Source organism: Coturnix japonica, chromosome 18 (genome assembly GCF_001577835.2).
Source record: "Coturnix japonica isolate 7356 chromosome 18, Coturnix japonica 2.1, whole genome shotgun sequence".
In the NCBI taxonomy this organism is placed as follows: domain Eukaryota; kingdom Metazoa; phylum Chordata; class Aves; order Galliformes; family Phasianidae; genus Coturnix; species Coturnix japonica.
This window is the reverse complement of record NC_029533.1, coordinates 2,180,669-2,201,701: the sequence shown is the minus strand read 5'-3', so window position 1 is coordinate 2,201,701 and position 21,033 is coordinate 2,180,669. Positions and strand designations below refer to the sequence as shown.

The 21,033-nt window shown below is 51.7% G+C and overlaps 1 protein-coding gene across 1 annotated transcript; it reads left to right on the top strand.

The window, feature by feature from the left end:
- The first annotated feature begins 480 nt into the window (after nt 1-480).
- On the top strand, nt 481-19,693 carry LOC107322099 (heparan sulfate glucosamine 3-O-sulfotransferase 3B1-like). The gene is made up of 2 exons (XM_015879737.2): nt 481-1,003; nt 18,759-19,693. Exons 1-2 carry the CDS (start codon nt 588-590, stop codon nt 19,375-19,377), a joined length of 1,035 nt encoding a protein of 344 aa, XP_015735223.1. The 5' UTR covers nt 481-587; the 3' UTR covers nt 19,378-19,693.
- Nucleotides 19,694-21,033: the final 1,340 nt, after the last annotated feature.

The following is a 21,033-nucleotide window of genomic DNA, read 5'->3' as shown; positions in this document are numbered from 1 at the left end:
CTGTGCCATTAAACCTGCTTTGGGGATAAGGGTGGGTCTGCTTCGCATTCCTCAGTGAGAGCCCTGGGGGACGGAGCAGCCACGAGGGGAGGGAGGGACCCTCCCACATGTGAGCTGTCATCGTGCCGACAGACACCGACTCCGGGGCTCATCCTGACCGGGGCTGGACGCTCTGCGGGCCGGGCTCTATGGCTGCATATGGGCCCGGTCCGTCACCGAGCGCTGCGAGTCTCGGGGCCGGGCTCTCCGCCCTCTCATCCCACCCACCCTTCTCATAGGCTGATGTCGGGCTCATTATGCGGCTTGACGCGGCGCTGATTGCCTACCGGCTCTGCCCGTCGGCCGGCCTCCCTCTCCGCCCCCTCCGCTGCCTTTGCCTGCTCCGCCCGCAGCGGCGGCGTTGAGAGCGGCGCTGTGCGGGCAGCGGCCGGGCCGAGGGGCGGGCGGCGGCCGCGGGGCCGGGGCTCGCCGGGGGGGGGGACCCATGCGGCGCCGGGCGGTGTCTCCGTCCCCGCACTGAGCCGGGCCGGGCGGTCCCCAGCCGGGCGGGCGGCCCCAGCCATGCAGCCCGGTGCGCCCGCGGGCACATGGGGCAGCGCTTGAACCGCTGCCTCGATGTGCCCGGCTCGCTCCCGTCTCCGCTGGTGCCGCTGAAGCGGAGGTTGCTGCTGCTCTCCATCATGCTCATCCTCTGGCTCTACATGTTCTACTCGTGCGCCGGCTCCTGCGCCGCGCTGCCCGGCTTGACGCCCCGCGGCTCTGCCCCGCCGGAGGAGAGCGGACCCGGGGAGCAGCGAGCAGCGCCCGCCGCCCTCAGCCCCATCTCCGCCTTCCTCAACGGCTCGGGCAGCAAGCGGCTGCCGCAGGCCATCATCATCGGAGTGAAGAAGGGCGGCACGCGGGCGCTGCTGGAGTTCCTGCGGGTGCACCCCGACGTGCGCGCTGTCGGCGCCGAGCCCCATTTCTTCGACCGCAACTACGAGCGGGGCCTCGCCTGGTACAGGTACGGGACGGGACGGGACGGGACGGGACGGGACGGGGGGCGGCTCCGGATACCCTTAAAAAACGAGAAATAACCCCCCAAACCCTACAAGTTCCTCTCAACCCTCCGCTCGTAGTGCGCTGTCCGAGGCGGTGCGGGCGGCGGCCGGGCGGCTTTTGGGCTTCGCTGTCGTCAAAGCGCCCGTCATCTTGAAATAGAGTTAAAGATTAATTTTTCCTTCCCCAGCTCTTTCCGTGCGCTCTGTTGGTTTTTTATCTCCCGTCCGCCGGATCTCCGGCCGTTCTCGGACCGGGCAGCGCTGTCGCTTCGGGGCGGTCCCTGTGCGATGCGCTGCGTTCGCTTGTTCCGAGATGAGAACTCGGCTTTTAGCAGAAACCCCACAAAAAAAAAAAAAAACCACATATATCTATATATGTATAGATATATGTAAATAAATAAAAAGGAGGGAGGAGAGGAGGGAAAGGAAAGGGGTTACATTGCGAGAAACGCGTTGATTAGAAGTTGAACATTGGAGCGGAGCGGCGGCCGCACGGGCACCGCATCCCAAAGCGCTCGGAGCCGATCCGGGCGGTACCAAAGCAGCTCGGAACCGGCGGAGTTCGGAGCTATAACAACCCTCCAGCTCATCCTTCGGCTCGGGTCGGTGGATGGGATTTCGGTGCCTCCATCCCGTCGCGAAGGGGATTCGGGATCGGATCGTTTCGTGGAGTGAATTGCTGAGGTTTGAGCGGAGGATGCGGCGTCCCACGGCCGCGGGGTGAGACTGATCCCATCAAACATTAACTCGGCGTTTGGGAAGGAGAACCTGCGTATTGCAGAGCGGAGGAGCTGTCAGGATTTATTAGCAAAACGGTGTTGGAGGTGTTGAACTCTGTTTTTAATTAGGCGCCTAAATTAGACCATAAAATGGTTGATTAATCTTTTACAAGGAAGAGGTGGAAGGGGGGAGAAAAGAGAGAATAACGCTGATGATCGCACCGGTCTGTTATCCCAGCACGGGGAGGGGGTGGTAATTTTTAACGTTTGGAGGAGCTGTCATCGAAGTTGGGCACAACTTCTTCCATGGTTTCTTCTTATCAGCTGCTCCATTTCCAGCAGTGTGGGCCCTACCCCTGTGAGCACATTGCTGGGGCTTTGGGAGGCTGTAGCTTGATTGGGTTGAGGGGAAGGAAGGCGAAATCGTGCTCTGAGGAGGATGGTAATATTCACCCAAATAATGGCTGCGTGCTTTGCAAATTCTGCCTTATTTCTGAGTTGGGTTTGAATGAGATGCAAGAATTGAGCGGGATGAATTTCAGTGTTACAGATCAGACCCTGTATGGCTGCAAACCGCCCCAAACCTCGATGCGTTTTGGTTCCTCAGCTCTCCGCAGGAGTGTGCTTATATTGCCACCAGCCCCACTGAGGCTTTTATTTATTATCTCAGCATCAATAAGGAGAAGCGTTTGTGTTTGCTTGTTAACGGCCCCATAAAACCAGATAAAACCCGCTGTAAAATATCTGCCTTGCTGAGCAGGGCACGCCTCAGCTCTGCTGCTCGGGGGCTCAAACACCACCCGCTATAGGGCTGTTCTGTGCCCATCTCTGCCTCTTCAACCCATCGCCATTGGAACGATGGAGACACAGCTGTTGGCTGCTGGAAGGAGATTTTATTCCCACGGATCTGAGCTGATCAGGGTTGGATCTGGGAGTTTTGCTTTGGGTTGGTTGTGTTATCCTTTTGCTTTCCTTTTTCTTTGTACATTTCTTCCCGCTTTGCAATGCCATCCTCCAATGGAAAATTTGTGTGGATCAATGAGTGGCTATTTGGCTTCTTTCACTTTGATAAGAGCTTAAATTTCGGGTGTATTTGTGGTTCATTGTGCCCATCTCAGTGCTGTGCCGTGTTGGAACATCCCGTGTGCGGCGAGGAACTTGGGAAGGAGGGAGAGCAAACTTTTTCTTCCTCCATTTGTTTCACATGGAAGAGTTTAAATGGAATAAAATACATCTCCCCCTATACTTGCAGAACAGCATCAAAGCGAGCTGAGCTTCTAAAAAGCAGAGGGAAGAGAGGGCAAAACTAACAGTGAAATAGCTGGGAATCCAATGGAAGGAACCCCGTGTGCGTGTTGTGGGGCTTTCCCCGGTAATGAAAGCAGCATGTTAAGCACTCCGAGGGAAAATATCCACCATGACAGAGGAGGAATGGGATCCAGCCATGCTGAGAACTAATAGTGAGGAGCATGTGGAACTTTGGGGTGATAAATGAGTTTCCTCGGTCCGGCTGCACCATCAGCAGCCTGCGAGGAGCTGCTGTGTGTGTACGGGGTGCTGCTCGGGTGGGGAATTGCTTCCCTGGGATACAAGGAAAAATAACATATATATATATATATATACATATATATACTAAATATATATTTAGTTCCCTTTATTTTCAGGCAATAATGGCATATTTTTAATAGAACGAGGACTTGAAACCCTTTTGTCCTCTAATTAATGTACGGTAAGGAAAAAACATCATGCTGTTATGGTTACGCTTTGGGTTTTTTTTTACTTTTTTCCCCTTTATTTCTCGTATTAGGCCCCGTGGGCTCAGCCCTGCACCCTGTGGGGCTGCACTACGCGCTCGTGGCCCTGCTGCCCATTGCTGGTCTATGTGTGAGCACGCAGCCCGCAGTCAGACCCTGTGCTCCGGCTGTGGCTGCTCGAGGAGCCAGACTGTGTTCTCCCCCTCCCCTTTTTATTTTATGTAATAGTTTCTGATTCATTTTCCCCCGCGTGGTTCGGATCCATTTATACACAGTGCATTCCTTAACTCCGCGGTCACCCCAGTAAGCAGTGGGGATGTTAAAGCACAGGGTGCTGCTGCTTTGTGCTGGTTCTTGAATGATGGCAAAACATCCTCGTCTGGTATTCTCCTGTTTTCATCCCCAGGAGAGCCCTTTTATCCCCCAGGGTTGGGTGCATGTATGGAGCACAGGAAGGGTAACGCATCGGGTGGCTGGAGGGGTGAAAGCCTCTGAGAAGGCAGAATTTTACCCCACATTTGGCCATTGTAAAGCCTGAATTTATGGTAGTAGTGAGTATAACACCCTGATGTCTTCTATCCAACCCAGCCAGCTGCTTGCTAACTGCCATTGCTGCGGGAGGCTTCTCATCGCTGGCGAGTTTGGGAATAGAGGCAATTCTTGCAGCAGCTTTGTGTGAAAGCCCCATAGCTGGGCAAGGAGAAATGCCCCCAGTGCAGTGCTGGGAGCTGCCCTGCTGCCAATGAGCACATCCCAATGGGATGGTTACGTTCTCCAGGGTCACTTTGTCAATCCTTTGGAGATTTTATTTTCTTTATGTATTAAAAAAATAAGAACAAATATTAGATGTATCCGTACATATTGATCAGTCCATATTTTTTATGTATATAGAGGTTTGTGATATGTAGATAATCAAATCTTGGCATTGTATTGTGCTGTGCTGGATTGAGTGGGGGTTATTCCCAGCCCAGTGCCATGCCCATAGGATCAGGGTCCTGTATGCCCTTCCACCACGTATGCCAAAGCAACCAGACCAATTTCCTTAGCAAACAGCCTCGGATTGCGGGAGCTGGGACTGCTGGAATCAGTCAGCAAGGCCCTTGTGTTCGCATGGGATCATTCCTCCAGATCTGAGGAAGGTTGAGTTGTTCAAACAGATGGCCAAGATTATTCGTGTCGCTGGGGTTTCAGCGCCGCCGCTGCGCTTCCAGCATGTTGCCCGATACGATGCACGTGACGAGGCCTTCCCAGCACGACGCTGGGGGGGACGACATTGTCTGCACTGATCAGGTTTCACGGCCTCACCTGTCGAGCTGCTGAGCTCTGCCACGTTGGCCGTGCATTGGGGGGGACGTGGTGGGCTGCGGCATCGATATGGCAGCAGCCGGGCATGGGAGCAATGGGAGGAAAGCTATAGACTGGGCTCTGGGCTGAGGAGGGGTTTGTGGGGTTGTTTTTAGTGTATTTTTTTGTGGCGGGCTGAGCTTTGTGATCTCTTTCCCCATACACTTCCAAGGAAGGCTTCGCAAGGCTGGATGCGGTGGCTCTAAAACATGCCCTCATGGAGCTGTATTTCAGAGCTGGCCAGATCTTGTGTTTGTTTCACCATCAAGCCCTGCTCGCTGAACTGCTCTGTCTGCTCCAGCTTGGACTCGGTGTCATTAATCCATCCTAATTAAGCCATCTTTCAGCAGCAGCGCTCACCTCTTCTCGCCGGTGTGACCGTGGGTGAGCAGTGGGTCACAGGGAGCGGGACGGGCAGCACGTGGCTCCAAGAACAACAAATCCCAGGGCTCGTTATTTCAGCAGCGTAATTAGGGGGTCAGGGGCTATCGATGCTACCTGTTGTCACCCCGCAGGGAGTGACTGGAGGGGACGCCTCCTCCTGGTGGTGAGTAAGTGCTGGGTTGGGACTTGCTGACTGTACCGGGCTTGCCCAATTTCAGGTCTTTCAGCAGCTGATGGGAAGTTTCTTAATAAGCTCATGAGCAATGAATGTTGGGTTCTTCTGTGAGGAGCTCAGCCTGGTGGCGGTCAGCAGAGCCAGCTGGGTTGATGGCCCGTGTCTTTGTTAACAGCAAGGAGGGGGTTAGGGGTGATGTGTTGGTTGGTTAGCAGCCTGGGTTAATTTAGGGTCCTGGTGATGCTGTTGGATTTGGTGGTCCCTGTGGGTCCCTCCCAGCTCAGGGTATTATGGAGTTGTGAGGTGCCCAGAGCCACATTCAGAAGGGTCACCAAGGTCCCAGCAAAGGGTCCTGCTTGCTCCTTCTGCCTGGGACACCAAGGATTGTGCAGGCGTGATATGCAGAAGGCCTTACTGTTCATTCATAAGTGCTGCAGAAAGGAGCTGAGTTCTTATCTCTTCTTCAGAGGTTCCCTGTGGTGGCTTTTTCTCTTTGCAACAGCTCTGTAGCTTCAAGAGATCACTCACAGATGGTGGCTTTGAATGTAGCGTCCTCGTGCTGGAGGACACGAGGGACCTCAGGAGGAGAGGAGTGGGCATGTGAGGGGCTGTTTGTGGGCTGCTGGCATCCCAAATCAGTTTGCTGGCTCTGGAGATGTGTGTGCTTCTGCCTTGGGAGAAGGAGAAGTATGGAGAGGCTCAGACATTGGGGTGGTTGGGGGATGTGATGATGCTGGTAGGAACATCCGAGGGGAAGCCAAACAGGAGTGCCTGCAGAGGACCTCACAGTGACTTGGAGTAAATGAATAATTCACTTCTTTTTTTTCTTTCCTTCTTCTGTTGGAATACATGAGCATGACAAGGCCCCGTCGCACAGCGGGTAGCAGGGAAGGTGAGAACTGTTAAATCCTTTGCATGTCCTTTCAGTTCCTCAGGAACACCCTGGAGCCAGCTGTGTTCAGTATCTGTCCCCACTGAGGGACGCTGTGACTTAGTGCTGCTTTGACTCTATTACAGCAGCGGAGCATCCAACTCTGAGCTTACCTGCAGCTCGAGGGCAGCGGTCCCACTCATGAAGCTGATGCAGTGCCATCCTGCCAGTATTACACTGCTCCAAATCAGAGCTGTGACCCAGCCAGCCCACTCTGTGCTGATGTAAGGCCTTCCTGAAATCCACAGGAGTGCCTGATGTGTGAGAAAGGGGGCGATTTTGGAGCCTCCCCGTTGAGCTGGCACAGCCAGTTCCCAGCAGTGTGAGCTGTTGGCAGCCCTGCAGTCGGCTCTTCCAGCAGCAAGTGGGGATTGTGCATAGGATTTTATTTTATAGGCCTGCATAGAGCAGTATAGGTGGGTATATATGTTACACATCCCTTGCTGAGTGTGAATGTCCCCGTGTGCAGGAAGCTGAGCACTCAGACCTTCTGTCACTAGGGGGAGGACAAAACCCCGATGCTTTATTCACTAAGTGCTCTGCTGCTTCATAGGGATGTGAAATATTTGCTTAAAAACTAGCATGGCCTGAAGCTCTGGCATGTCTGCTGCTGGGTGTTTGGGGCTTTTTTAAGCTGTGTTAGACTTGGAAGGAAGGCACGAGGTGCTGAAGTCAACCGGGTGGATACAGCAGCTTCCTCTGCCCGGTGCACCAGGTAAGGGATGGTGAACAGTGATGCTTGCAGGCTCTAACCCCCCTGTGACCACCTGCTGAGCCACTCACACTGCCGTTCCCCACCTCTGCACACAGGGTGAGATGGGAGAGCAGCCAGAGGTGCTCAGTGGGGTGATGGGGTTGGTGGGCATCTCCAAACATTCCCTTTTGTCTGCCTTCACTTTGCTGTGTCTCTGGGCAGTGAGGCTGCAAACAGAGCCATATGAGAAATGAGCAGCCACAGCATTGCCGCTCCTTGGGGAGTTGGATGGGGATCAGCAAAGCCCTGCTGTCCTCCCGAGTGCTGTGCACTCAGTTTGCTGCAGCTTCACACAGAGCTCACAGCTTCCTTATACAATTTCCCCTCTGAGCGGATCTTCTATCTAACAAGCCTTGGGCTGTCTGCATGGTGTTTTCAGAGGGAATAGCTAACAGGGATTGTTGAGCAATGAGCAAAGCCTTAGGAGAAGATACCGGCCTTGCCAAAGCAGAAGTGGAATAGCAGGTTAGTGTTTTGTGAGCTGAGAGGGGCCAGGAGCCTGCTTCGAAGCCTCTTAATTATAGTCTGGTGCAGGGAGGGGTGTCCGGGTGCCTCACACACTGCCCCGCTGCACTGGGGCTGCTGGCTCCCCCCAGAGATGGCTTCAAGGTCACACTGCTAAATGCAGTGTAATAATTAATTAAGCTATATATAAACAGCAAGCTCATGCACTCCTAAAGCAGATTAGGAGCACAGGAGTTTCCTCCTTGTGGCTGTTTCCTCACTGGGTTCCTCTGCACTGAGCCATGCAGTTGTTACTCTTGGCCGTACCAGCCCAGATCACCAGTTGTGCTGAGCAGCTGTAGGGCTGGGGCTGAGCTGGAGAATGATGGGGGGCAGAGCAAAGCCTGCCCCCAGGCCCCCAAGTTCCCCTAGACCCCCATTAAACCCACTCTTCTTGCTGGGGATGGAGAAAGGGGACCCAGGGTCGAATCTCTATGCAAACTTCAGAAGTAAACATGTAGGGGTAAAATTTAGTTTATAATCAGGTTATTCTTGATGTAGCTGTAGAAACCTTCCAGGAAAACTAAAAGCTGTGTCTTTTCATCCAGTAGAAGTGATGCTGCTGGGAGTTGAAGCAGGGCAGCTTTCAGCTCTTCCAGATCAGGAAGAATTTTGAAGTCAGGGCACATTCATGCTGCAGAACCCATCAGCAAAGTTCTTGGAGAGTCCTAAGCAGACCCTGTGTCCAGCTCCAGGATAAGTAGAGCAGTGAGCATCATTGCTGCACACTTGATTGTTTTCTTCTGCTGATCCTTCATGGCTGATGGGCTCCATGCAAGTGATTGCATCCAGGAGACTTGAGCTGCCCTCCTGCAGCCCTGTGGCTCTATGAGGCTGAGCTGGCTTGTCTCGGTTTCCAAGAGCCAGGATGTGGCTACATCCAGGAGATGAAGGCAGAGAGAAAAGGCTTTGTGAAGGCTCACAATGGAGCCCTGAGTTGGTTCAGTCCCAGTCAGAGGGGGCCGGCTGTCTCTTTGGGAACCCAAGGGTGTAGAGATCAAAGGTGCGGGTGAGTCAATTACAATTCACATTTGGTTCATCCATATGTTTGAGTATTTGAAAGAATTCAATGGTAACCCATTTTATATCTCCTATGCCCATTGATTTGTTAATCTGACACTCAGTTTCATCTGAATGACAATGGCTCTCATTCAGAATTCTCAGTGTTCAGGGAAAAGTCATTTCACTTGGGTTGTGCTTCATCCCTCAGCATTCCAGCCCTCTGCCTTCCCTGTGTCAGGGACTGTCGAGCTGGGGCATAGAGTGGATTCACAAGATCAGCTCTCAGCACCAAGGCCAGGGTTGGTTTGTGGTCCTACCACCTGCCCAATGGGTGGATATGCTCCCAGTGGTTGGGTTTTGGCAAGTGTGACATTGCTCCAACGAGGTCCTTTTGGGTTGTCAGTGCAGCCATGGACCTGCCCCACAGCCATCAGGGTACAAAGAAAGACAAGCCAAGCAGTCAGAAATGAGCAGCGAGCGTGAAGAGCCCTCCTAAACACAGCCCAAGTGTGTAGGATTAGATCAAATCATTGGTATGGCAGCGCAGAGTGTCTAATTAAGTGAATGCCTTCTTAATTAGAAGTAGTGCTTTGCATCTGTTGTACTTGTAGCAGAGCATCTCCACCAGCTGAGTCTGCTCTTTAAAGAGCTCTTGACTGCTTATGACCAGCCATGGTCCCACGTAATGACTGGGGCAGGAGGGGTGTCTGCAGACAGACCTGCTCCTTGTTTCCCTAATTGCTGCCTGTCTCCCTCCTCCACTGGGAATGTCATTCCTTCCCAGGGCTGTCGCTGTTCCTTCTGCTGCACCCAGAGCTCTGCAGCATTGCTGGCACCCACCAGCAATGGAGATGCTGGGGGAGAAAAATCCCATCCTGAACAAATGTGTTGTCACTTACTAACCTGATCTGTTTACAATGGGGAGCTTAATTTCCAATGCACCGCCTACACCTTTCTGGCTGTAATCACGAATCCATTAAGGAATGAGGTGAGACTGCAATCCCATTTGTGCTAAAATGCATTTAGGGATCAGTGCTGAGAGGATCACCGGTGTATTAACTCCGGGGCCTTTGTTCCAGTGGGTGGCAAACACAGCTTGCCCCGAGGTGGGACAAGTTGGTGGCCGAATGGCCACTGGGTCAAGTCATGGCTGTGCCACCTCTCCTTTCCAAGGCATGTGCTGCTGGGGCAATACTGGTTGCTTGCCTTTTGCCTTTAGCATTCCCTTATCTCTAGGTGGATTCCTGGAGTAGCTTTTTAAAGATGTACAATCCTTTCTTCATGCGTATGTACATCTGTCTGCAGGCTTCCCTATTGCCTGCCCCAGCCTTGCCACTCGAACTGCTTCCTTCTTGTGTTCTGTTCAGGAGCCAGGCTGCTTTGGAGGATACTCAGAGGCTCCAGGTGCCCACATGAGATCCTTGCTGCACAGACAAGGTAGTTTCAATGCTCCCCTCTCAATAGCAGCAGGACTGTCACACAGCTGCCACCAGCACCAGTTCCTTTTGGGTCTCTTTGCACATCCTCTGTGCATGTCCCACCCCAAGGGTGCCCCATAGCTGTGACAAACAGTGAGGTGTCCGTGCAGGCAGCACAGAGCTTTATCACCAAGCTTTTATTTAACAGCAGGGTTCTATGGGAGCAGTGTGTGTCTAGGTGTGTGCAGAGCCCTCCCTGTGCAAATGGGAGGCTGCTGAGGGGCATGGGACAAAAGGCAGCACTATCAGTGCAGTTTGTTACCTGCCTGTGCAGTCACACAGGTTGGGGGGCTTTCATTTGTGTGCTCAGGGAAGGACACAAAAGAGCTCTCAGTGGGGCTGTGATTGATGAACAGGGCAGGATGGGAGCATGGGTCCCGCCTGTCTCTGGGTTGATTGTGTTCTATGGCTGTTGAGTCGTGCTGTGTTTAGTGAAGGGCTGGCTCTGCAGTTGGTGGGTTTTTCTTTTAGCTTTCCAATAGAAGTGGGGGAAATGTGGTGTTTGGGCTGCTCCAGGGACAGGGAAAGCTGCTGGGGTGTTCTGAAGTGGTGTCCTAAAGTGATGTGGGGATGTTTGGAGTGGCTGTGGTCTCCTGCATAAGATACTGAAGATGTACCTGTTGGATCCAGCATGAAGTTTGCTCTGCTTGCTGGGTTCCCCACCACTGGCATATGGCACAGAGGGTCCCTGGAGAAGGGCTTTAGGGATGAGGCTGATGGGATAACCTCTTGTAGCTTCCTGGGTTATAAGAATATGGCAGGGATGGGAAATACCTCAAGATGCAGAGTACAAGAGATCCAGAGCCCCAGTGTGACAGCCTGAAGCTGACAGGCCCCATGTTGGGGCAAGGTGCAGGATCTGATCCCATGGCACATCCCTTTGGGGCAGCCAGGAGGCTGCTCTGCAGGGCTGATGGGCAGTTCTATTCCTGCATTAACCACAGTGCTGCTGGGTTTGGGGTTCTTGAAGGACCTGATTCTCACATCCACGGGGTTTAACCCTGTGGGAGTTGATCCCATCGCTGCAAGGAAGTGCTTCTCCAAGAGGTAAGCAGAGATGTCCAAAGGACAGTGCCTGTGGTGTTCTAATGTCTTTGAGAGGATTAGTGCTGTTCCTACAAATTAGGAGAGGAAATCAATGGGTGTGGGAGCACTTTGGGGCTATGGACTCTGTGCTGGGCTGGTGTATGTGCTGCTGGGAGCTGAGTGCTGCTGGTGCTGGACACTGTTCCCTTCTACAGTACCAACGTGTCTGAGGGGCACAGAGATGTCAACCATCAAACCCACAGCCTCTGTCACCCTACATCTTTCCTAAGCACTGACTGATCTTTCCTAAGCATTGAGCTGTGAGTGCTGGATCCCAGCAGACCTCTCAACTTCTTCATCCTTTTTCCTCCCTTCTGGGCTGTTATCTGCTTCAATTATAGGGAGAATTGTTACAAGCACTTTGGGCTGAAGGGTGACAGGGGTGCATGGGGATGAATCACAGCTACACGTTCTGATGGGGTGCACCAAGAGGAGTGAAACACACAGCTTGGCAGACACAGCTGGCCCTTTGGTTCTGCTTTGCAGGTTAGCTCAGGCATGGTTCCTGCTGGGCTTAGGGTTAGTTTTCCCCCCTTCAATCACTGAATTTCCTCTTCCTTCTCCTTCTCTGAAGCACAAAAATGTTTTTGTTTTTTTTTCTATATTATCATTATTTTTCTTCTTGGAAGCGGTGACAGGGTGATCTCACATGACTCGAGCAGTGGGCAGCGCTGCTGTGTGTGATATTCTGAAGAAGTCACCCAGAAACAGCAATTAGCTTTTAATCGAAGCACCGTGCCTGCCAGGAAAAGGAACCGGGGCTCTTTGTGCCCGGAGCTACAGCAGAGGAAGGGGGGGACCTGATGGCCCTGAATGGGACCAGGCTTGACCGGGAGGAGCAAGATGCTCATTTCAGCCCCACCCCCTTTCTGCACTCAAAAGCTGTTATTTTCAGAGCAAAGCGCTATTGAAGCGTTGGGACAATGGAGACCAAATCCTGCTGGGGGAAGGGAGGTGCTGGCAATCGTATCTTTTGTTGCTTTTCCTCCTTTACTTGCCTGTGGCCTTCCCACTCCAAGAAATCCACATAGATGCTTGCTAGATGATAATGCAATCACTTTCTTGGGACCTTGGTAATAGGATTATAATTATTACTGGAGGTAAAGTGGAGTGAATGGAATATTTACCACTTCATCTCAAATTATGGTAAATCCCACCAAAGCAGCCCTTTGATATGTAAAGTGCTGTCCTCCCTCCCCTCAGCGAGATCATTATTTAGTGGAAGTTCCGAGCTTTTAAGTGTGATGGGGGACAGAAAGAGGCTTCTCTCTTTACATAAAGAGGGGACCAATATAATGAACTGGTGGAGCTGATGAATATCTCTCCTGGCTCCAGCAAACAAGGAGAGAAACTTCTTGGTGAGTGTTTGTAAATGTGATGCTGAGTTGGTGCAGGATGAGCAAAGCAAGGAGCCAGGGTGGGCTCTGTACATGGAATGTCTGTGTTGGTTTGGGAAGGTCCTGGACAAAGGGTTGGGAGAGGGACCCCCAGCCAACAAGCAGGGCTTTCTTTCATGCTGCCTCCTAAGTTTTCATCCCCTTGAGCCCTTCCTCCCAGCACTGGACATCAGCTCTGTGTTGAGGCTCAGAGATCTACCTGGTGCCTCTGTGCCCATTGCTGAGGGTGGGTATATCCTTCTCAGCCTCACGGAACCTCTGAGGTGCATTGGTCCCTATTACTCTCTCCAGTGAAAGCACAAATACCATTCCAATGCAGACAGCACTGCCATTTAACATTGCTGCTGCTGGAAGTTATTCCCACCCCTATAGGCTGCAGCTCTATGATGATGCATCATGTATTGCACTCTTGCTTCCTGTTGTACTGTGCCTGCATGCGGTATAAGGACCGGTGCCCCATGTCCCCACTCTCACCCCAGCATGTAGTGGAGTTTGCACCTGCATCAAAAGAGTTGAGGTCAGACTTCATGGCTGGAGCCTGTTCCCATGTGGTGGTGGACACCTGGGCCTGCAGACATCATCAAAGACCACAGAAGGGGGCGGCTTCTTGATGGGAAGCCTTCATGCTGTTACCTTCCTCTCCCTCTCCTAATCCCCAGACTCCCCAACAGGTGAAGGGACCTGGCATATTTGGGGGCAGGGAACAAGGAGGGTGAGAAAAACATGACTTTCACGCCCATGGATTATTTTCCCCTTTTCCCTTCTCCTTTATCTCCCCTTTCTCACCCCCGAAATTCATTAATTCCCGTCATCTGGTTCGTGTCAATGTCGTGGCGAGTGTTTGATGGAGCTGGATAGAGTTACACCCGTTTCAAAAAGGCTGGGGCTGCTTCACAGCCGTTCTCTTTTATTGTTGTACAGTTGGCCAACCCAAACAACGGGCTCCTGCTTGAGACAAAGGCGCACATGTTGCTCTAGGGCTGATAACAAAGAGAGGAGAGGCCACATGCTACTGCACAGGTCCTCTGTGCAACCATGGGAGGAGAGGGCAACTCAAAGCAGGGAAATTGTACTACATTCAAGTGTATCAAATAATAAACCAGCAAGTTTTGTTCCCTGCTCCTTCCTCTCCATCGTGTTCCCTTTCCCCCAGCTGGATCTGCTACCAACAGTGAGCCAAGTGGGAGCCACATTGGTGATGCCAAAGCCAATGGACCTCGGTGCTGAGCTGTTGTGTAGTTAAACCTCTGTTATTCTCACATTCTCCCTTTGCTTGCTTGCCAGGTTCTTGCTTTAAAGTAACACTTCTGTGACTTGATGATTTTATGATCAGCCTTTGGGGGAAAGCAACCATTAAATCCTCAGAGGCTTGTGGGGTGACTCAGCCGTGCTGTTAGTCCCTTTGGCTCTGACTTTGGTGATGTTCCAGTCTTCTGTAAAACTCATCCTGGACTTTCAAGGTCCTCCTAAATAGCACAGTCTGTGTCAGCTTTTGCTTTCTTGTAAGAAATATAAGGGGTTTTTGCTTGCTACTGATAACAGAGATAACAGTGTGTAATTTAAGCTCCATAAAGCCAGCTTAAAGCCAGTGGTAAATACCAGTGAATGGGGTCTGGGTGCTGCCATATTTTATGGATGGAGCTTTGGAAGTTCTCTTGCATCCCAGTGAAACTGGGTTGGTTCTCTAACAGAACAGTGGTTAAAGGCATGGGATCAGGATGGGTCCAGTGTGGTGACCTTTGGTTTTGGGTGAGGTTTTGGGGTTACCTTGCCCAGAAACTGTCATGTTCCCAAATTTTGTCTGGGCTGAAATCACTTCTGGTTGTCTTGAAAGATCAGTCAGCAATTTGGGTACAAAGTGGCCAGGAATAGGTTGGATGCTTTGCATGCCCACTGCTGTGTGGCCAAGCAAATGGTTCTGATTTACAGGGCTGAGCTCGATGTGAGCATGGTTGGTATGTGAAATAGTTTGACTTGCTCTTTTCCCCTTTCTTCCCTATTAACAACACTTCTCTTCTTAGAGTTGCCTACACAGACATAGCCCTCTCCCTTTTGGAGTGCAGTTTTGTTGTCCTTGCAGAGGGAAACGGAGACAACTGTCCAGAGGAGACTGGGCTGGAGGTGGGGGGGCTTTGAGACTGGAACGAGCCGTCGCTGTGACCATGCAGTGGTGGTGGCAGAAGTGACTCACTGCAGTGCAGCAGATATAGGGACCACTCATTCCTCCCTGCCATGGGATTCCCAGCTGGGTGATGCTACCAGCCCTGCTATTCTCCACCACACCCCTCACAGCTGTGGCTGCAGTCTGTCCTGCGTCCCATTCTGTCCTACCTGCCACCAACACTGCAGCCATGGGACGTGGAGGTCCCTGCAGCCCCCGGCCCCTCCTGGAGAAGTGGCAGCAGATTATCTCGGACCCCCCCCTGTGCAGACAAAAGCTGCCACAAAGGGCATTAGCCTTCAGGATTGGATTACCGTGGGGCCACCTGTCATTCCCACTTTGTAAATTTATGTCTCTCTGAGTCCAGTTTTCACATTAGAGAAGTTTGTACTTAAGAAGCAAAATAACTCCCCCCCCACCGTCCAACCCCCTCCTCCAGGCAGCAGCCTGGCAGGGTTATTTTAGCATCCCGTCTAATTGTGGGCTTCAGAGCTGAGAAGGGCTGGGGATTAGGGCTGTTTGAATGAGGAGGACCTTTATTACATTAGTCTAAGTGGTTAATAGGTAAAGTAGGCCAATCCATCTTTAGACTAAGCCTATCACTTCGCCTACGGAGGATGCAAGCTTCACCGAGGAAATATTCATTAGAGGAAAAGCTTTTCCTCTGTCTCTCTTGACATGTTCATAGCTCGGAGCGAGGGGCTCTGCTCTCTGCCTGAAGGAGATTCATGGCTGTGATCCCACTGTATCTCCATCGTCTCATGGGGCCTATGTGTCCTCCAGGAGCTGGCTGCTCAAATCAGGGATGCAGGAATCTGCTGGCACTGTCATCCTTCTCTAGTGGGGATGTAGGGGGAGGGTTCAAAGGTAGGGCTGCAGCACTGGGACTCTCTGCTGTGGGATGTTCTCAAGGCGAAAAGAGTTTAAAAGGCTCAGGCAGTCCGCAGTCAATATAAAATGGGATGATTTGGGTGCTCACGCTGGCTCCAGAGGTCTTTGATTCCAGGTTGCCAGAAGGCAGGAGGATAACAAGACAGGAGAACTGCTTGCCAAGCTTTTCATACTGTCTTTATTTCCCACCCTGCTATCCACTGCAGCCCTCTGCTCTGTCTCCATCCAGCCCTGTCCCGACTGGTGCAGCAGCTTTTGTCTGTGCTGGGATCTGTCTTTCCCACGGCCTGCCTCAGCTTTATCATCTCCCTTTCCCATACAGGTAGTGGTGGTGGCTGCACCTCTGCCATCACTGCCTTGCATCTGGAAGCTGCCCATGTCTGTATGACCCAGAGGGGCCATATCCCACCAGCACATCATGGCTGCAGCTCTTCCAGGCTCTTTCTCTTTCCCTCTACCACTCATGCAGACCTTGCTGTCTGGGAGCCTCGGGAGCAGATATTCAGAGTTGGAGTCTGGTCCTGCTTCCCTCATTGAACACGTCTGGTGTGTTGTGTTGGAGTTGCAGTGCTACAGCTGGGCCAGTTTGCCCTCTCCAGGTGTGGTTTGAATGGGAATAAACCCTCCTCAATGACTCTTCCACCTCTGTGAGTTCACAGCAGCGAACTTACCAGTTCCTCCTGTCCCCAAGGCTCTGTCTCTGGCTGCCGGCGTGATGGGTGATGCCTGTGTGGGAGCTTATGGAAACCATGGGAAAGCTGCTTGCTACTGAGGGGCACGTGCAATGAAACACTGCTTTCCTGGATGTAATGCTATCAGAGGTTCAAACCACATCCACAGGCCACGATATATGACTTCTGCTGCTCTCCAGCTTCTGTGCAGACACTTTTCAGTTGGGTCTGACATGCTGCATGTCCTCAGGCACAAACCAGGGGTGGGCTCGGGTGCTGCTGGCCCTATGGGTGCCTCTCGTGCTCTCCCACTTCTGCAGTACACTCCTCTGAGTTCATGGAAATGCTCATTAAGAGTTTCCCAACCCCGATCACCTGACGCAGCAACTCTGCCCCCAGCAATTTCCTCCTCTTCCACAGGGCAGAGCCCTCCCTGAGGCCTCTGTTGTGCAAGGAGGAAAAAAAATAAGCCTTGCATCATTGCCAGGAGCCCAGTAAACACTGATTGCAGCAGCCCTGCAGGAGAAGTTGACCTTGATGTCTGGGGCCTCAATGCAGGGTGACCTGATGGACTCACTGCCTTCAGTTGGACCTGGGCCCACCATGGAGAGCAGTCTCCTCTCTTGGCATGTCCCCAGCCATTAAAGTCTTCGTGGATTGAAACCTTAAATCAGTTGGTGGCCAGCGCAGGATGCAGAGCTCAGATTTAATGTGGCCATAAAAAGAGACACCACTTAATGAGTAGTCTGTCAAAATCCACATCAGCCCACGTCAGATTTAGGAGTCTGAGCATTACTGACTCGCGCTGTTCTCCAAAGGCGTTACCAGTTTGTAGAGTGAGCCAGAAAGGTACAGGGTTAGTCAGAGCCGTATTTTGGTTCTGTTTGTTGGCACATCCCAGCTCCTGACTTGCAACAGCATTCACATCCCAGAGGCCTATAGGCTGGGGTGACTTTTGTCAGCATCAGAAACTCCATTTGTGTGATGCTGAGAGGGCAGCCCCTATAAGGTTTGCCACCACCATTGGCTGGAGGTTACCCCAGTGTGTTTGCCCCTTTGTCCCAGGTCTGCTGACTGTTCTATCGACCCATGTGGGTATGGACTTGATGATCTTAGAGCTCTTTTCCAACCTTAATGGTTCTATGGATAGGGCAGTGCAGAGTCCACAGGTGTGTGCATGGGGTGTCCCTTGCCAGTAAACACATTGCATAAACTTAATGCCAGAAGGTGAAATAGAATACTGTGTACAATCTACCTCAAGCAGCAGTTACCTAAATAGCTACTGACCAAATTCCATGGCCATGCAGCAATTTGTTGTTCTGTCAGACCATTCATTATGGATTTTCCTGCTATTTACCCTCAGATGGGTCATTTTTTCCCCTTGGCTTCTTACTCAGGGCAACCACTGGCATTAGCACGAGTTAGCAGCAGTATTTGGAATCAAGAGGGCTCGCAGTGATCTTTGATCCACAGCAATGTGGGAGAGGAACAAGCAGCCTCTGTGCGCAGTGCAGTACAGCTGGGGAAGCACTGCTGGAAGCTTGTAGATCACACGCTCACCCATCATTTCTCTGCAATGGGTGGATGCTTTGAAAACTTAATCAAGTTTTATAGCTTTAATTTTGTGACAGACTCCCCTCTCGCTGTCTTTTAACTGTCTCACAGCCCAGAGTAAACGAGTCCCGTGGGGTTGTAAAGGGAAAGCATTGGCAAAGGGTCTGAAATATTTAGGCTTGTTTGGTGGATGTTAGGAAAAAATGACTTCTTGCTTTGAGCCATTTCAGTAATGTTAGAAAGTTCTCCCATTTTTTATCTGCTTGGTTAATTAGAAATGACCAGAGGAGGGAGGCTGTCCTTGCTGGGTACTGACTGGAATGTGCTGGAGCAGCACCAGCAGCTCTTGGTGCTCCTTCTGGTTCTCATCATCAGGGAAATACTCTGCTGGGTGCAGAGGACCTGCTGGTTGAGTGACCAGCTGGGCACATGCTGTGGGCAAATTGCTTTCTTATGCCTAAAATGAGAGAAGTGTCACACTGGGGATGCTAAAGGAAAGCAGAGTGGGCATGCTGCAGTGAGCTCCTGGCTTTCAGTAGTCCTTCCTCTTGTTACCCTTGGGATGATGAGCTGTGACATGGAATCAGTCTGGTGCTGACCTGAGCCATGCACAGTGCTGCTTTGGACTCATCCTGACCATCTGGAGTGGTGTAAGCAGCCACACTGCAGGTGTGGAGTACAGCCTGGTTCACCTGCCCTTGGAGAAGTGGGAGATGGCTCAACTGGATTTCTAATTCTCTTTAATAATAATACCCATAGCCCCCATTGGAAAATGGATTTATTCATACGAGCTAAATGGCCCATACAGGCAGGTTAAGGAAGAAAAATTCTTGTGTATGTTTGTGTATTTATATGTATGTGTGTATTTTCCATGCTGTTACCTGTTGATCTAACCTGTATGTTTTGCTGGCAGGGACCTCATGCCCAGGACTCTGGAGGGGCAGATCACCATGGAGAAGACCCCCAGCTACTTTGTCACCAAGGAGGCCCCAGCCCGCATCTCCTCCATGGCCAAGGGCACGAAGCTGATCGTGGTGGTGCGGGACCCCGTGACCAGAGCCATCTCGGACTACACACAGACGCTCTCCAAGAAGCCCGACATCCCCACCTTTGAGAGCCTGACCTTCAAAAACAGGACTACGGGCCTGATCGACACCTCGTGGAGCGCCATCCAGATCGGCATCTACGCCAAGCACCTGGAGAACTGGCTGCTCTACTTCCCCATCGGGCAGATCCTCTTTGTCAGCGGGGAGAGGCTGATCAGCGACCCCGCGGGGGAGCTGGGCAGGGTCCAGGACTTTCTGGGCCTCAAGAGGATCATCACCGACAAACACTTCTACTTCAACAAAACCAAGGGCTTCCCCTGCCTGAAGAAGGCGGAGGGCAGCAGCAAACCCCACTGCCTGGGGAAAACGAAAGGCAGGACCCACCCCGACATCGACCAGGAGGTGGTGCAGAGGCTGCGGGACTTCTACCGGCCCTTCAACATGAAGTTCTACCAGATGACGGGGCAGGACTTCGGCTGGGACTGAGACCGGCGTGGGAAAGTCCCCTGTAATGACTTGCCCATCACAGTTTGCGTATATAAAGAGATATATATGTATGTAAAATGTACAGAAATCTATTTTATAATAATTTATTTTTAATTCCTAAGCAATTAATTCACTAAGCTGCCTAACCGCACTGGCTAGAACGGTAGCCTGTAACCTGTTTAACATTCCACCGTGTTTAATTCTAATACGTCTCTTCTTTTTTGGGTTTGTTTTTTATTCTCCTCCTGTTCTTTTGGTTTGGTTTGTAACAGACGGTGCTTCCATTTTTTTTCCTAAAGAAGATTTGTATTAAAAATAAAGAAAAAAGCAAAAAAATAACAATAATTTAAAAAAAAAAAAAAAAGGCAAAAAAATAACAACATGAAAAAGGGAGGGTTGGGAAGGGGGGTGGGGGAGGGAAAGCACAGGTTTATTTTTGTTACGGGTATCTGGCCTTTATAAACACTTGCTTTCCCTATTCCGGTGTCACAGTCTCTGCTCCCTCATCCCAGGGGTTTAATGGGGCTGGTGGGTCAGAGCTGGTGGGTCAGAGCATGGGGAACCCAAGCCATAGAGCCCCTGCCTGGTATCCCGTGCTCTTTTCCTAATGGGGATGCTTGTTGCAGAGTGGACACTTCATTCTACTGCTCCTTGCCTTGTGTCGAGGAGGCTCTTTCTCACAGTCCCTCTATGCATTTTAAATCTTGATTGCAGGACAAATGTGAAAATACATGTATGTGAGTGCAATGCACTCTGTGCTGCTCGGAAGCCACGGTGGTGCCTGCCCCATGTGGGGAGATGCCAGGAACCAGAGACACCCCCAGAGCTACCTGAGCCCCCAAGTCTGAGCCCCTTGGTGCCCCCCAGGGAAACAACAGCTGGCCCACTTTGCTCCTTGTGTATTTTGGTTCTCTCTCCCAAGAAGCAGTGGGTGCTTAGAGCTGGGAATGAGGGCAAACCTATAGAAAAGCAGGGGGAGGCTGGCAGTTGGGCAGGATGGGGGGTTCTGAGCACCTCACTGTCAAGCCATGTGCAATGACTTGGAAATCCTTCCCAAAAGTGGAATTGAGTGTGTTGGAATGTTAGAACAGGTTGGCAGGGTCTCTCCCGAAAGCTCCAAGTGTGTTTTTGCATGCTCAGGAGGTTTTGGGAATGGCTGTGTGTGCCCAATGCCTTGTTACTGTTCTGTTAGCTCAGCTGAACACCTGCAGGGCTGTGGTGAAGCTGTGTGGGCTGTGGGCTGACACAGCAGTGTTCCATTGGGTACCGTGTCCGTGCTGGTGGGGTGTGTGGGGTTCACACCCCATGTGCATGTCCTCAAGGAATGGCAGATGTCAAACATGATGCCAGGTAGCAAACCTGCAGTGGGCAGGACCAGCTCCCTATGTGGACGTTGCCTCTAAATACGTCTTCTTACAAAAAGAGAATGGGGTGCAAATCTTCTCCTCCTTGCACCAAGCCATTTCTGGCAACAAAGCAATGGGAGTGTGGGGCCCATCACTTAGCACTTATCAGTGCACACCCCGCTGTCCCACAAACACAGCTGAAACCCACAGTGGTGGTTGGATCTATGCACATTTGGGGGCTTTGGTGCCCAGCCAGGCTCTGTTCCCTACTGACATTATAGGTCTCATGTCTGCCTGGGAGAAGGAACTG